The sequence below is a fragment of the Danio rerio genome, chromosome 10 (assembly GCF_049306965.1).
Source record: "Danio rerio strain Tuebingen ecotype United States chromosome 10, GRCz12tu, whole genome shotgun sequence".
NCBI classification, from domain to species: domain Eukaryota; kingdom Metazoa; phylum Chordata; class Actinopteri; order Cypriniformes; family Danionidae; genus Danio; species Danio rerio.
This window is the reverse complement of record NC_133185.1, coordinates 10,906,507-10,920,839: the sequence shown is the minus strand read 5'-3', so window position 1 is coordinate 10,920,839 and position 14,333 is coordinate 10,906,507. Positions and strand designations below refer to the sequence as shown.

The following is a 14,333-nucleotide window of genomic DNA, read 5'->3' as shown; positions in this document are numbered from 1 at the left end:
TTTTGTCAGATAGTGTACTCATACTAAAAATAAATACTTACAACTCATTGAGGGTAAAACTGTATGATGACATGATCCAAATTCTCGCCTTTCATTTTAAGACTTTTGGCCTTCCATACAAAAGGAAACTTGCGCTAAATTATTTTTGAGACCAATGACAATAACAGAAAATAATCAATAACAGAAAGAAGGCTAAGTAGAATAAAATGAGGCAAAGTAGAATAAAAAAACAAACTTATTATTCATCTTGAGGCACAAAAAAAGCACAAAACACAAGCTCACTGTATTTTATTTTCTGAAAAAAGAGTGCAAAACATATGACATACCAGTATTTACAGCACTTAATAAAAGGATGCAATCACGTGACCTCCTCCAACCCACCTATCATCGATCGTTTGGGGGTAACTATTTACAAAACAAAATAGTCACACGTTTACAGTAGAGAAACCAAACTTACAACATACAGTCCCAGACCAGCAGGCCTTATAAAAAAATCCCCAAAAGGTTCAAAACTCATTTCCGTTTATTATTTTAGCTTACTAAACAGAGCCCTCTGCTGGCTAAAAGTGAAATTGCATATGATCCACTTTTCATCCCTTATCTGCGACAGACAGCATCGTCTACTTTCAGATGTGCCTTTATTAAGATACCTGAAAACATACCTTCAGAAGATTTCCCTGGTAATATGCATTGATAGACTGGGTGTGAAGTATAGCAGCTTGTATATGATACACAATCAATTGTGGTAGAACCAGATACGTAGAACTTTTTTCTCTTAAGGATAGCTACCCAGAGATAAGGGTAGAACATTTACATTTCGGACAGAGGTATATGTATGTGACTTTGGGTTTTGTTTGGCTAAATCTACCAGAATATGAAAACGCTATTGGACTAATAAGGTTAATGAATGTGTTGCAATTATTAGCTGAACTTATTTAAAAGGTTTTCCTTGAATTGTAATTGCTTGTACAAAAATGGTCATAGTGTTGCTATGCAGTTATTGGTGGTTGCTAGGTGGCTACTAACTGGTCCAAACCGAATGAGCACACATCCATTTCCTTATTCAAGGCTTTAAGATTTTTTTTTATCTCTTATATGCCGACATGAAAATCGCACACTGTCAATTACAAAATTTATATTTCACCTCTTATCAAAATCTCACAATATGAGGTATAATTCATGTCTGTTGGAAAAAATGGATGTGTTATGCAACAAAACAGGGAGTTTAAGCAAAACTCCTGATCCTTAATATTAGCGAAATGCATTAGCATAAACACAATGATTCTCCATATATCAGGTTGTGATTTCACTTATTGCCATAACATTGATTTCATCAAATGTCTTTGCTTACTTGTGATGGATGATCTCGACATAAACTTGATCCGTGAATTTTGGCTATATGGGTCTCTTAAATAATTTAAATACAAACAAACATTCATTGTGATCCAGTCTCATGGACAATATACATCATGTATCTAAAACAAACAAAAAGCCTTATTGATATGGTCATATTGACTAAAATGACCTGCCGTGAAAGATATTAAAGTGGTCATATCATGATTGATTCAGTCCATTTTATTTACTCATCTATCATAGAACTGGCTGTTTTTGTGTGGCTGGCTTTATTTAATGCTCTTTTCAACTTTGATGATAAACACCAGCTCTGCTTTTAAAGTTTGCGCTGCCTCATGTGACAGATTCATCTAACAATTTGAGCTAAAAATTAACTTATTTACCACTATCAGATCTAGGGCTGTGCGATTTGGGGAAAATATCTAATTGCAATTTTTTTAACAGATATTGTGATTTTGATTTGCGATTCAATTTTGTAGTCAAGCTTTAGCTCAATATTTTGTATCGTAGCTTCCTACTGCTAAAATGCAGTGAGTGTTAGTCTAAAAAAGGAACTGAAAAGATATGAACTTAATCCAGCGTTTATTCAAATTTGCTTTTAAACATTCAGAAATTAAACACTACTTTTTGTCTAAACATTAAACAGTCGTAAGTTATGGCATTAGTTATTACATGGTGTCTGTGGTGCTTTTTTAGTTGCTGGTTGTTGTATTTCCTCACATTTTGGCAACAATTTTGCGACAGCTCTTACAATTGACTAGTTTTTGTTCAGTGTCTGTAACTTTGAAGCCAAAATATTCCCATTTTACCAATGTCCTGTTTTTCTTTGATACTAATTTGTCTATTAATGCTTCTGAAGTGGTAGTTGCTATCATCATCCGACTTGTCCATGCTTTCCGGTTTTTAAATTTTTTTTGTGGGCGTTCCCCATAGTTTGGTTGCTCAGTTCTGATTGGGCAGAACGAAAGTGTGCTTACTCAATTGACTAGTAAGACGGCAAACACAGACAGCAGAAACAAATTTGCTCTGGGAGAGGGAAATTATATAATAAATATAAATGTCATATAGCAACCTCCTGCGATTAGCTAATTGCAACGCTTCAAATCGAAGCGATTAATGGCACAGCCCTGAGCAGATCCTTCGAAATAGAACTCAGCGATATGACAAAAATGCAATTTTGATAATTATTTTCCATATTGACTGATATTGTATATTACGATATACGTTGTTAATGCTTGCAAATTTAAAAGAGTACCCTAACAATCACTGAAGCCACAACAATTAGAAGGGTCCATTAAATGGTATAACACATATTCGCCTAATAAACCTTCGGTGGCTGAAAATTCGGTACATCTCTAATATCAACACAATTTTAGATTCCCATTGTTGCACATTTATTTATTTATTTTTTTTTGTGTTACTGGCTCTTGGATCAATATAGAGTAAAAAAGTTCAAAGATTATCATTGTAATTGACATAAATTTTATCGCGATTCGATATAATTTCGTTTATTGGCGGAAATGGTGTTAGTGAGGCTAGCAGTTGGCACTCAACCTGCGGTCTGTTAGACCTCAACCTGGGTCCTAATAGCCCAGTATAGTGACAGGGACTCTATACTGCTCTGTGAACGCCGTCTTGAGGATGAGACATTAAACCAAGGTCCTGACTCTCTGTGGTCATGAAAAATCCCAAAATGTCCTTTGAAAAAGTGTAGGGGTTTAACCCCGGCATTCTGGCCAAATTTGCCCACTGGCTTCTGTCCATCATGTCCTCCTAACCATCCCCACATTATAATTGGCTTCGTCTCCTCTCCACCAATCAGCTGGTGTGTGGTGTGCGGTCTGGCGCAATATGGCTTCTGTCGTGTTTTCCAGGTGGATGCTGCACATTGGTAGTGGATGAGAAAATTCCCCTAATGTGTAAAGCACTTTGAGTGTCTAGAAAAGCACTATATAAATGTAAGGAATTAATTATTGGCTCAGCCCTACTTCGAAAGGATCTGCATAGCTGTAGATGCTACGCCAAGCTAGACACAGTACAATATGTGGTGAATTTTCCAGTTTTGTAGCCTATGATTGGCTCAACCATTGGAGCTTTAGCTGTAAAGTATAGCTTCATGTACAATATGCAATTTTGAAATCTAAAGTGGATGGTCATATGCTAATTGTGCTATTTAGTTGTAATAAATAAACTTATGTCAATACATACTTGAGATCTGAGATAAAGACAAGCTCAGGGTTTGCTTAATATGTTGTAGATAAATCACAGTATTACTTGTATAATTAGTTCAAATAGAGCTTAGGACTAAAGTTCGTTCGCTCATCCAATATATATTGTTAATGTTTGCAGTGGGTGGTCATATGCTAATCTAACAATTATAAATACACTATTGCACTTCACATACTGAATGTTGCAGATGAACTCTCTCATTTCAAATACAAAGGACTGTTTAATACCTCATGATATGACCTCTTTAGACAAAAATAAAAACCCCAGGACGACAGAAATAGAGGAAAGTAAACAGCATGTCTTCTATCTTACACTTCTTTGCTAACACATACAGACACCAAAGTGCTCTGGGAAGCAATGCTGTCAGACCTGGAGAGAGTGTGAAAGTGAGCATCTGTCAGACACTCATTAAAAATGAAAGCCCAATTCCATTTTTATCAATAAAGCCATGACAAAACAGAAAATAAACATAAGCGAAATGCAAAATAATGAGCATAAAAATAAGACTCTTTATCCAGCAGATATCCGTTTGAATTCATGATTTGGCAACTTACATTCAGACATCTGACAAGTGAGTGTGTATTCAGTCTATTCCAGCAAAAAGTCGTGACTATGAAACGTCAAAGCAGTCTCATCTCCGGTACAGAGACTCGTCCCCTTTACAAGTAACAAACACTGATTAGAACTCATAAATTCACATAAAACAGGATTCAGGCCCATTTGGGTTAAAGTCAACTTGGACTTCGTCACATTCTCTCCTTCTACAAAGAAAGTGGTCGCCACTGAAGAAAGAATTTTGGCTTTAGATTTATTTTATTCCATTGCTGCAGTTCACATCTGTGTCCTTCAGGGGGCACGATCATGCTCGCATAAAGCCTGTGCCCTTTTGTGCCTTGTTTTGCAAAGTGAGTCCCTCATATTCTCCACCACGAAAAGCGTAATGGTACAGTCCAGGAGTAGGAGCCACAGACAGGTGAAGGGTCATACCATTTGTGGATTGTGGGTGGTGCTATAATTCACTGTGTCGTACAGGAGGTTCGAGCTTGTGGGATAGAGCGGTGAGGACTTTATCGAATTTCTCATAACGCTCCGTTTGACTGCCTTCAGAGCCACGACTGCCCCATAAAAGCCTCATCTGAAACTCTGTACAGAAGATCTCCAACACCTCCTTTCGCTCCTGGAAATCTGAGGAAAGATTAATTGTAAAGAAAACAAAAAGAAATATTTATTAGAATAATATCTGTATTGTATGTGAAAATAGTGCACTGCAATTCAAAGCATAACCAAAAGTTTTGGGACATCTGTCTTTACATGCACTGGAACTGTAATGGTTTAATATGGAATTGCTCACACTTAAACGATTCGGTTTAATTTGATATCTCTGTGCATTGACGAAGCTTTTCATACATAATTCGATTTTTTTCTTCACAACACAAGCATTTTTTTTAATTAAAATCTATAATTGTATTAATATTTATATATTATTTGTAATACAATTTTGTCCTTTAATACAAGCAGTAAGATGAACTGTACTTTTAATTTTACCTGCTCGAAGAAAACACTCTTTTTGAATGTATTAAACAAAACTCAAATACAATCACAGAAGGCAGCATGAACATTTAAAGCCAATAAACGTAATGTATATATGATCCTGCTTGCTTTTTGAGCGATGTCAAGCGAGGTCTTACACCCCTATGATTGGTCATTGTCTTCACCTGCTTAGCAGAGAGGGCTGGTATTGGCTTTAGAAATTAAAGCGCTGTTCACCAACGAGTGATGCGGGAAAAACATCCGCAGTTACAATCTTTATGTGCTTAATACACAGTTATCACAGGTAATCCATAATACAGTGGAGAAAACTTGCACCTCAGGCATGCTCGTGTCTGAATCCACAAGTATCGCTTTAACAGCCAAGAGGAGAGGAAAAGTTACCTCATGAACATGTCAGCGTGTCAAATGTCCAAAGTGAGAGAAAGAGAGGCAGAGATGGATTTTTACAGCATTTCTCCCTAGTAGCGAAATAGCAGCTTGTGTGCTGTGCCTTTTTCAGTGTTAGCGAAAGACTCACTAGCAGTTGAATTGTGCATAATTATCTACCTTTTAAGTAGTAGGAGTGTTTTATTTACTCCCCTCGCCTCCTTCTTCATAGTATTCTACTGGGACATCGCACATAGGAGATAAATGACATCAGTACGTAAAAACCTGTTATGATCTATCACTAAACTGATATTGAATTGTCCCCATCTGCATCGCGGTACACCAAAGAAACAATTAATTTTGACATCCTTACTTTGCAGCTATAAAGGCTTCGACTTCTCTGGGAAGGCATTCCACAAAGTTTAGTAGTTTGTTCATGGCCGTTTTGACCATTTTTCTAGAAGCATGTTTGTGAGGCCAGTAGGGTTGTCACCATACTGGAATTTGACACTAATCGATACTGAAATTTTAAAAACATCCAATTCCCACAAATATTTAAGCACGTTCTTAAACAGTGCTGATTTGCCATTATGTTCACCTGCTCAACAGAAATTACTGATTGGCCGTGAAGGTCATCAGTTCACCGAACTCACCTCTGTTTACTGAGTGTAACCTCAGATACAGGGACACTGGAGCGTTTCAAAGTCACGTTGATCAGCTGGTTTGTCTGTAAGCTGACATATGAGCGATCTGCTGATGAATCGCGGCTTTAAAATGCTTCAGTGTCCCTGTTTCTGTGGTTACACTCAGTAAACAGCTGTGAGTTTGGTGAACCGAAGACCTTCACAGCTCTTTTCTGTTGAGCACGTGACCATAATTGCAAACAAAACTGTTCCGCATTTAGTAAATTAATCTCGTGAAAAAACACTCTTAGGGTCCTATCATACACCCGGCGCAATGTGGCGCAAGGCGCGGCGCAATAGTCTTTTGCTACTTTCAGCTCAGCGCAAGGGTAATTTTGAGGTGTTGTGCCACACTGTTTAAATAGCAAATGCATTTGCTCTCAAATGTGCGTCCATAGGCGTTCTGGTCTAAAAAAGCAGGCGTGTTTTGGCGCGTTGCTATTTTGAGAAACTGTAAATAGTCTGATCTTTAGACCAGAACAATGTCGGTCTATTGTCTGGCGCAAAGTGCGCCTGGCTTACACACTACAAACAAGTTGTAGAGCAATACGCAAATATCTTTACATATGAAAAAGATATAATATATTAAGGATATATATATATAATAAGGATATATATAGGATATAAATATAAATGATTAAAATGTTACAAAACATTAATTTCTAGCCTACATGAATTTAAAAACCACTGCCTTACTTTTTTCATCTCGGGAGGCTTTTTCAGTTCATTAAATTTGCTTTTGTATAATGTTATTATTAGCAGTATTATTTATTATATTCATATTTATATTTGTTTTATTAAAAACAAGCTTAGATTTGTCCACCTGTCAAGTTTTAGACCATATGGGGCATGGCAGGTGTATTTGGAAATAACTCAGTATTTTGACCACACTTTGTTATTATTGTTCATTTATTCGTTTGCTGGAAATTAGAACTGAATTTAGAAATCATTTTGAAACAAATATTTGCGCTTAACAAACGAAATTAACTATTTATAGGCTAATTGATGTCTGTGCTGTAAGGTTTCCCTATCCACGAGAGCAAAAGCGAAAGTGAACTTGCAGCTGGCTCTTAAAGGTAATGGGAGATGAGACTCTGATTGGTTTATTCTCAAAACACACCTATAACTCATTAAGAAAATAAACTCAACCCTTTTAGACCATGCGCCATGGCGCAAAGCAGATTTTCCCGTCCTTAAATAGGCAAAAATGCCTTCTGACACGCCCTGAAAGCGTTTGCGCCCTGCGTTTTGCGCTCTGTGCATGGACAGTCAAAATAGAGCCCTTAGAGTTTAGTAGGTGTATTTTGGAAGCCAACTAGAGTGTTCTATTAGAATGCTGTCAAAGCAATGGTTTGAGCAGATAGTTTTAGACGCAGATGTAAAACTGTTCACCCTGAAGTTTGCTCTCTGCATTGGTGCGGTACAGTCCTCCATGGTGAGCGATGGTTCTGGCTGCCTCCAAGTGACTCATGACCACATCCACACCAGACTCCACACTCTCCCAGCTCTCCAGAGCCTCTCCTGCTGCCACACTGCGCTCCAGCAGAGACAAGACTGGCACCACATGAGGGAAACACGTACTCGACAGCACACACGTCTCTGAAACACACACAATCAATCATCAATAAAAATAAGAGTTTATGCTCGAGCTGTTAGGGGATTAATAAATTAAAATGCACTCTAATAAATTGATAAGCTCTGAGCATTCATTTATTGGATTTAATTTATTATATTTATTTAATGAAAAATAGCTTTTTTCTTATAAGTAATAAATGAAACAAAATAATTCTTACGGCTTTTATTGCACTCAAAGTATTTATTAGATTAAATTCTATTACCTCATACTTACTTTAGCTGTAATTTTATTTAAAACAATTTATAACATTAAGTTAATTATGAATGATTTCATATGATTAATTAATTACACCTGCGTTATTAAATATTGGCATATGATATTTTGATAAAATAGTTCATCTGAAAATGCATTTTAAATAATATTATAAATAAAGAAATACAATTCATTTGAAAAAAAAAATGTTACACTGTAATAAGTTCACAGAATTTTAGAACATGTAACTGCAGTTTTTCACAGTAAATTACATTAGTGTCACTTCACAGGATTTAACTGTTAAACTGTGTAATTAATGTGGGCATCATATTACAACAAATTACTGTAAAAATGCCTATATCTTTTGCACATTAGTTAAAGGAATTCGAACACTATTAATATTTTATTCAACATAGACATTAATACACATAACCTTTTATGACCAACTTTTATGAGCAACTTTTCTGAGGGCACTTTTTTGTTATTTATAAATATTTATTGAATTATTGTTTTAGTAGTAGTAGTACCATACAGTAATTTACTGTGAATTTACATACAGTACGTAACTGTGAAAGTAATGCAATTATTAGTCAGTAATTTACTGTGAATTTAAGAGAAGATACTTTAGTGTAGTTTTTTTTTTTTTGCTATTTTTTTGAGATGCTAATACTTTGGTCAACAACCGATTGCTAATATTTTGACTTTGACAAAATATGTCATTGTGTTACTTTGATTGTGAAGTAAAACTCCACTTTACCTTTGCCGTCATTCATGGCCTTCAGGAATGGCTTGAGTTTTTTCTCATAGAGAATGGCTCCTTCTGTGTGTCTCTGTCGCAGTGTCATCCACGTCTGCTCCAGTCGAGAGATCTACAAACACATCACACATACATGATACAGGTCATATATTATATCCACAAAAATAACATTTACTGCTTTTATGCTTCAAAAGCGTCTGCTAAATTATTAAATATAGCATTTTGTGGAAATGGCCATAAATGATACGATACGAAAGGAATGAAAAGTGCCACGAATTGAGATTTTTCATCATTCATATTGACTTTTTAATTGCAACAACATATATATATATATATATATATATATATATATATATATATATATATATATTAGAATTATAAGTTTTTATCTATCATTCAGAACGCAGATAGAATCTTATCATTTCAAGGTGACGATATATATATATATATATATATATATATATATATATATATATATATATATATATATATATATATATATTTCATTTTTTGATGCCATTGCTTCAAATTCCTCAATTTCTGACCATGGGTGTAACCCTGTTGTGTTCTAGACATGAAGGTCAGTTCAGATTTAGTGGTTTGTTGAGGACAGGTGTGTTTTCTGACCTGCGGCAGCTCCAGGGCTCTCATGACCGCAGCAAATCCGTACATGTTACCCATGTTGCTCTTGAGTTCAGCAGCCAGCTGGATAGTTTTATGCAGAAGGGCTGCCCTCTCCTCCGTGCTGCCTGTACAGCCTAACAGATCCACCGCCATCATTATTGACATGGTGTAAAACCTGTTGAATGAGAGACAAATACAGTGAAATACACTAAATACAGTGATCAGCAAGGTTTCAGGAAGCATGGTATTATATATTACGATAACAATGTTTTCTGTAAATTCATTCAACAGTTTATCAGTCCCTCCAGTATTTAGCAAAAATAAAAAAATCAGATTTTATTCTAAAATGACTGATTTTGTTTCAAGTTTTTGCATATTGTTCTGCAGCTACTGAAACAAATGATGTCTGCAAATGATTGCAAGCAATTTATATGTGTTGAGTTTAAACCAAGTTTTTTTTTTAAATTCAGCCAAAATAAATTGTTTACAACCACTTAACTTAAATTAGTAAATCAAATAAATCATATCTGAATATTTTTTTGTCAGTGTGTGCAAAATTACACATTTTAATTCATTATTGACTTTTTTTTTTATCTCGAGAACCATTGATTTTTGAAATTTATATAAGGAAAACAGAGAGAACAGAGAGAAACTTAAGTTTACCCTTAAGCCTGCTTTATCATATTTGAAAATTAAACCAATTGTTTTGAAATTAAAACTTAAGTTGTCTCTGTTTTTGATAGCTATTTGAACATGTTAATGGAAATTATGCAGAGATCACGTGCTTACTTTTGTGTGGACGTGTGTGTGTGTGTGTGTGTGTGTGTGTGTGTGTGTGTGTGTGTGTGTGTGTGTGTGTACGTGAGAGAGAGAGAGAGAGAGAGAGAGAGAGAGGGGGCTACGTTTTAAGCAAATGCATACAGTATATATAATATTATAGAAATTTTGTGATTTATACAGCTCATGAGACCTAGTTCAAACAGGCTTTTAATGTGCATTGCGATAGTGTCACATGACACGAAAAGTGTCATACCCCTTCATACCCCTAGTATTCATACCCCTGCCAAATTCTAGGAGTGTGAACCTACACTGGTCTCTGGGTTCGATTCCGTTACAATTATCATGTCTATTCGGTTCAATTCGATATCTTGGTGCATCACAGTGCATTGACGATGCTTTTCATCCACAATTATATATTTTTCTTCACAACACAAGAATTCTTGAATTAATTTTTAAAATGTATTTATACAGTATTATTTGTATTACAATTTTGTCCTTTAATACAAGCAGTTAGATATGTAAGCTGTACCTGCTTTAAGAAAACTCTTTAAATGCTTCAGACAAAACTCAAATATATACAATTACAGAAGACAACATGAGAAGTTAAAGCAAATTCACTAATGTAAATATTATTCCGCTTGCTTTTTGAGTGTTGTCGAGCGTTTTATTACATCCCTATGATTGGTCATTTTGTTCACACACTCAATAGAAAGGGTTGAAATACTGGCTCTAAAACTATTAACTATCGCTGTTCACCAATGAGTGACGCGAACACTGAAAAATTAGCAGTAACAGTCTTTATGCGAGTAATAAAGCGCACGTTTCGTAGCTATCACAGCTGATCCATAATAGACGATGTAGTAACAAAATCACTCTACAGACACACTTGTGTCAGGATCCACAAGTATCACTTTAATAGCTATAGAGGAAAGGAAAAGTTACCTTACAAACAAGCTAGCAGTTCAAAGGTCCAAAGTGAGAGAGAGATAAAGAGGCAGACAGAAAGAGAGAGCTTTCATTTTCTCTTTAGCAGTGAAATAGTGTCTCCTTGTTCTGCTGTAACTTCTGTGTCAGTAAAAGAATGTCCAGCAAACTCGCATGCAGTGAATTGTGAACAGTAGTCCGCTCTTGTGTAAATAAAATAACTAATAAATATATTAACGTAATAACCGGTGATGATCTATTAATGAACCAACACCGAATTGTTTGAGTCTGCATCGCGGTGCATCAAAGAAACAATTAATTTTGACACCTCTACCAAATTCTGACTTAAAGTTACTTTTATTCAAACAGCAAGCTTAGTTTTTTGACTGGAAATGATGCAGGCTTCTCCCAAAAGATAATTAGATGATTTACAAGAGGCATCAAAAAAGGAAAAAAAATATTCCTCAGCATTTATTTACATTTTCACAAAAGCTTAAAGTCAGAAATTGCCAGTGGTATGAAAAATTTCAAGCTTGACTGCATATGTTGACTGCATGGATAGGACTATATTTCACTTTAAAGTATATACTCACTTTCTTACTTTATTTAGAGCAGGGGTTTTCAAAGTGTGAGGCGCGCCTCCCCTGGGGGGCGCCAGAGCATGTCAGGGGAGGCACGGGAAAAAATATTATATAATAAAAAAATATAATTATTAAGTTTAATTATTATATGAATTTTTTATTATATTTAAACGTCTTAATTAAACAAAGCTAAAAAAATAATACGTCAAACATAAGAAAACCTTTTTTACCCAGAAGGCCATAGCTGTGAATTCGTTTCTGTTTGGCAAGCCCGCCAATACAGGTATATGCCTGGTAATACAATGGATCGGTTCCTGAGACCCCCCCGATTCAAAGCCTTCAAGTTCAGGGCTTAAACCCAAAAGACGACGATATGATGATCAGTATGTGAGTTTAGGATTTACGTGGACAGGACCAGCTGAGGAACCACGACCTTTATGTGTGGTTTGTCAAGATATTTTGGCTAATGACAGCATGAGACCCGCTAAACTTCGACTGTTTTGACTGGGATGACCAGTTCTTGGATTTGTTCTATTCATATTGAACAATCATCCTAGTTTTAAAAACGTTATATTAAAATACTTGTTATTACTCTGTAAATAATTGCACTTTTATGCAAATGATGATAAAAGTAAGTTAACAGTCTGACATCTGTCTGTGTCAAATATACACTGTATATACATATATATATATATATATATATATATATATATATATATATATATATATATATATATATGTGCGTGTGTGTGTGTGTGTGTGTGTGTGTGTGTGTGTGTGCGTGCGTGTTTGGGAGGAGGGGGGCGCCAATAGATAAGTTGTGTCAAAAGGGAGGCCCACTGTCTTAGACTTTGAAAAACCTTGATTTAGAGCATAGGTCTCAAACTGGATTCCTGGAGGGCCACTGCTCCGAACAGTTTTCCTCCAATCCTAATCAAACACACCTGATGCCACTAATCAAGGTGTTCAAGGCTGCGTCCGAAATCGCCTTCTACTCAGTAGGTACTGCATTTAAATTTAAACATACTACTCGGCTGTTAGAAAAGTACGTTCTATACAGTATGAATGTGAAAAGTATAAATGGAACTCAGACGTACTACATCCGTCATTTTGTCATGGTCACGTGACCAACCTGCGTCAGTTGCGTCGCTTTACTCCCATTCATGAATTCACTTGCGTGGCATCATGGGATAGCGCAGCATGCATGGGATGCACACTCCAGCATCTTGCCGAAAGTAGTAAGTCATCCGGGTATTTCTCGCATACTGATTTTCGAATTTTATGAATTCAGACATACTACTCGGCTAGCATACTGATTTTAGCGTACTGAATAGTATGGAAGTATGCGGTTTCGGACGCAGCCCAAGACTCTTTTGAACACCTTTATTATTTGGATCAGCAGTGTTTGATAAGGGTTGGAGAGAAACTGTGCAGAGCAGCGGCTCTCCAAGAATCGAGTTTGAGACATATGATTTAAAGTCACTGGGCAAATGTTTGATTACAGATGTAGAAATGGAAATAAATATTCATGAAATACACAGCACTTTTTAAAAACAAATGATTACAGATGCACCATAATAGTGCTAAATAAAATCTAAAGTGTGAAAATTGCTAAATTAAACATTAATCGCTATGCTGTCTCACAAGTTTTGTGGGGTGCCTTCATTCACAAACACTGGAAGTCAAGTCCGAATTTTCCATGGTCCATTCACAAAGTCACAGCCTAAGCTTTCGGATGCACATTTCAAGGGGCTTCAGAAGATTTTTAAAGTCTATGGCACACTATGATCTGGATATGTTCACATATCGGATGTGTTCCCTTACCTCTCCAGCAGATCCAGCCTCAACTGATGTCCATGAGGAAGAGTCAGCTGCTCCAGCCCTGAGCTCACTCCCATCATCCTCTGCATCTCCTTGGTAACGCCCAGTATCCTAGCAACCTGCAGATGGCCACACAGTTACAAGAGCCATATATTCAAGACTAATATATTCACAGGCATTAGAAAAAAACCCTCAATTAATTAACCTTAAACTCGTCCCCTCACATGATGAATGTGGTCAACAGCAGTGTGGAAAGAGTTTATTAACCCTGAAGGTTTAGATGTTAATGGAAAGCACAGACAGATGAATTGTTTGGGTTGCTTTCCAGACTTTATCAGTCCATTTCACATGTGCCTTATGTAATGCTGTCTGCCCTAATGGACCGGAAAACAGAATCAAGGAAATTTAAACCAATAAGACTTCAATCTGTCAGTGTGTTGTAGGCTTTAGCTGTTTATATTGTTTTTAGGGGTGGGTTTGGAAATCTAAATGTGCATGCATGGAAAGGGAATTGTCTTGAATTGAACATGGTCTTGGGATCATCAATTATTCATGTACAGAATGTTATGTGGTAAATAAGTCAAAACTGTATCTGAAAAAAAACAAGCAAGCAAACAAACAAACATTTCATTTTTACATTTTACATTTTAAGGTTTTAAAGACCCATCTATTTTCTCTCGCTTTTACTTCTTGTTTATTTATTTTTTTTAAATTAATGCTTTTACGTATTAATTTTAAAAGGGGAAGAAAAACCTATTTGTGACTTTTGTAAGAATATTTTGATGATAAAACATATTTTATTAGAATGTGTATTTTTAAATGATATTAGGGGGACA

At 35.9% G+C, this 14,333-nt stretch overlaps 1 protein-coding gene across 9 annotated transcripts in view; it reads right to left on the bottom strand.

The window, feature by feature from the left end:
• Positions 1-273: 273 nt before the first annotated feature.
• The window catches only part of sh2d3ca (SH2 domain containing 3Ca), a 100,785-nt gene continuing 86,725 nt past the window's right edge, over positions 274-14,333 (bottom strand). For all 9 annotated transcript variants that reach the window (XM_005155608.6, XM_005155607.6, XM_068223911.2 and 6 more), the window contains 5 exons: positions 13,501-13,616; positions 9,395-9,566; positions 8,768-8,879; positions 7,575-7,781; positions 274-4,767 (listed from right to left, as the gene is read on the bottom strand). In XM_005155608.6, the coding sequence (XP_005155665.3) occupies positions 4,592-4,767; positions 7,575-7,781; positions 8,768-8,879; positions 9,395-9,566; positions 13,501-13,616 (783 nt within the window). In that variant the 3' untranslated portion in view covers positions 274-4,591. The remainder of the gene's footprint in view (positions 4,768-7,574; positions 7,782-8,767; positions 8,880-9,394; positions 9,567-13,500; positions 13,617-14,333) is intronic.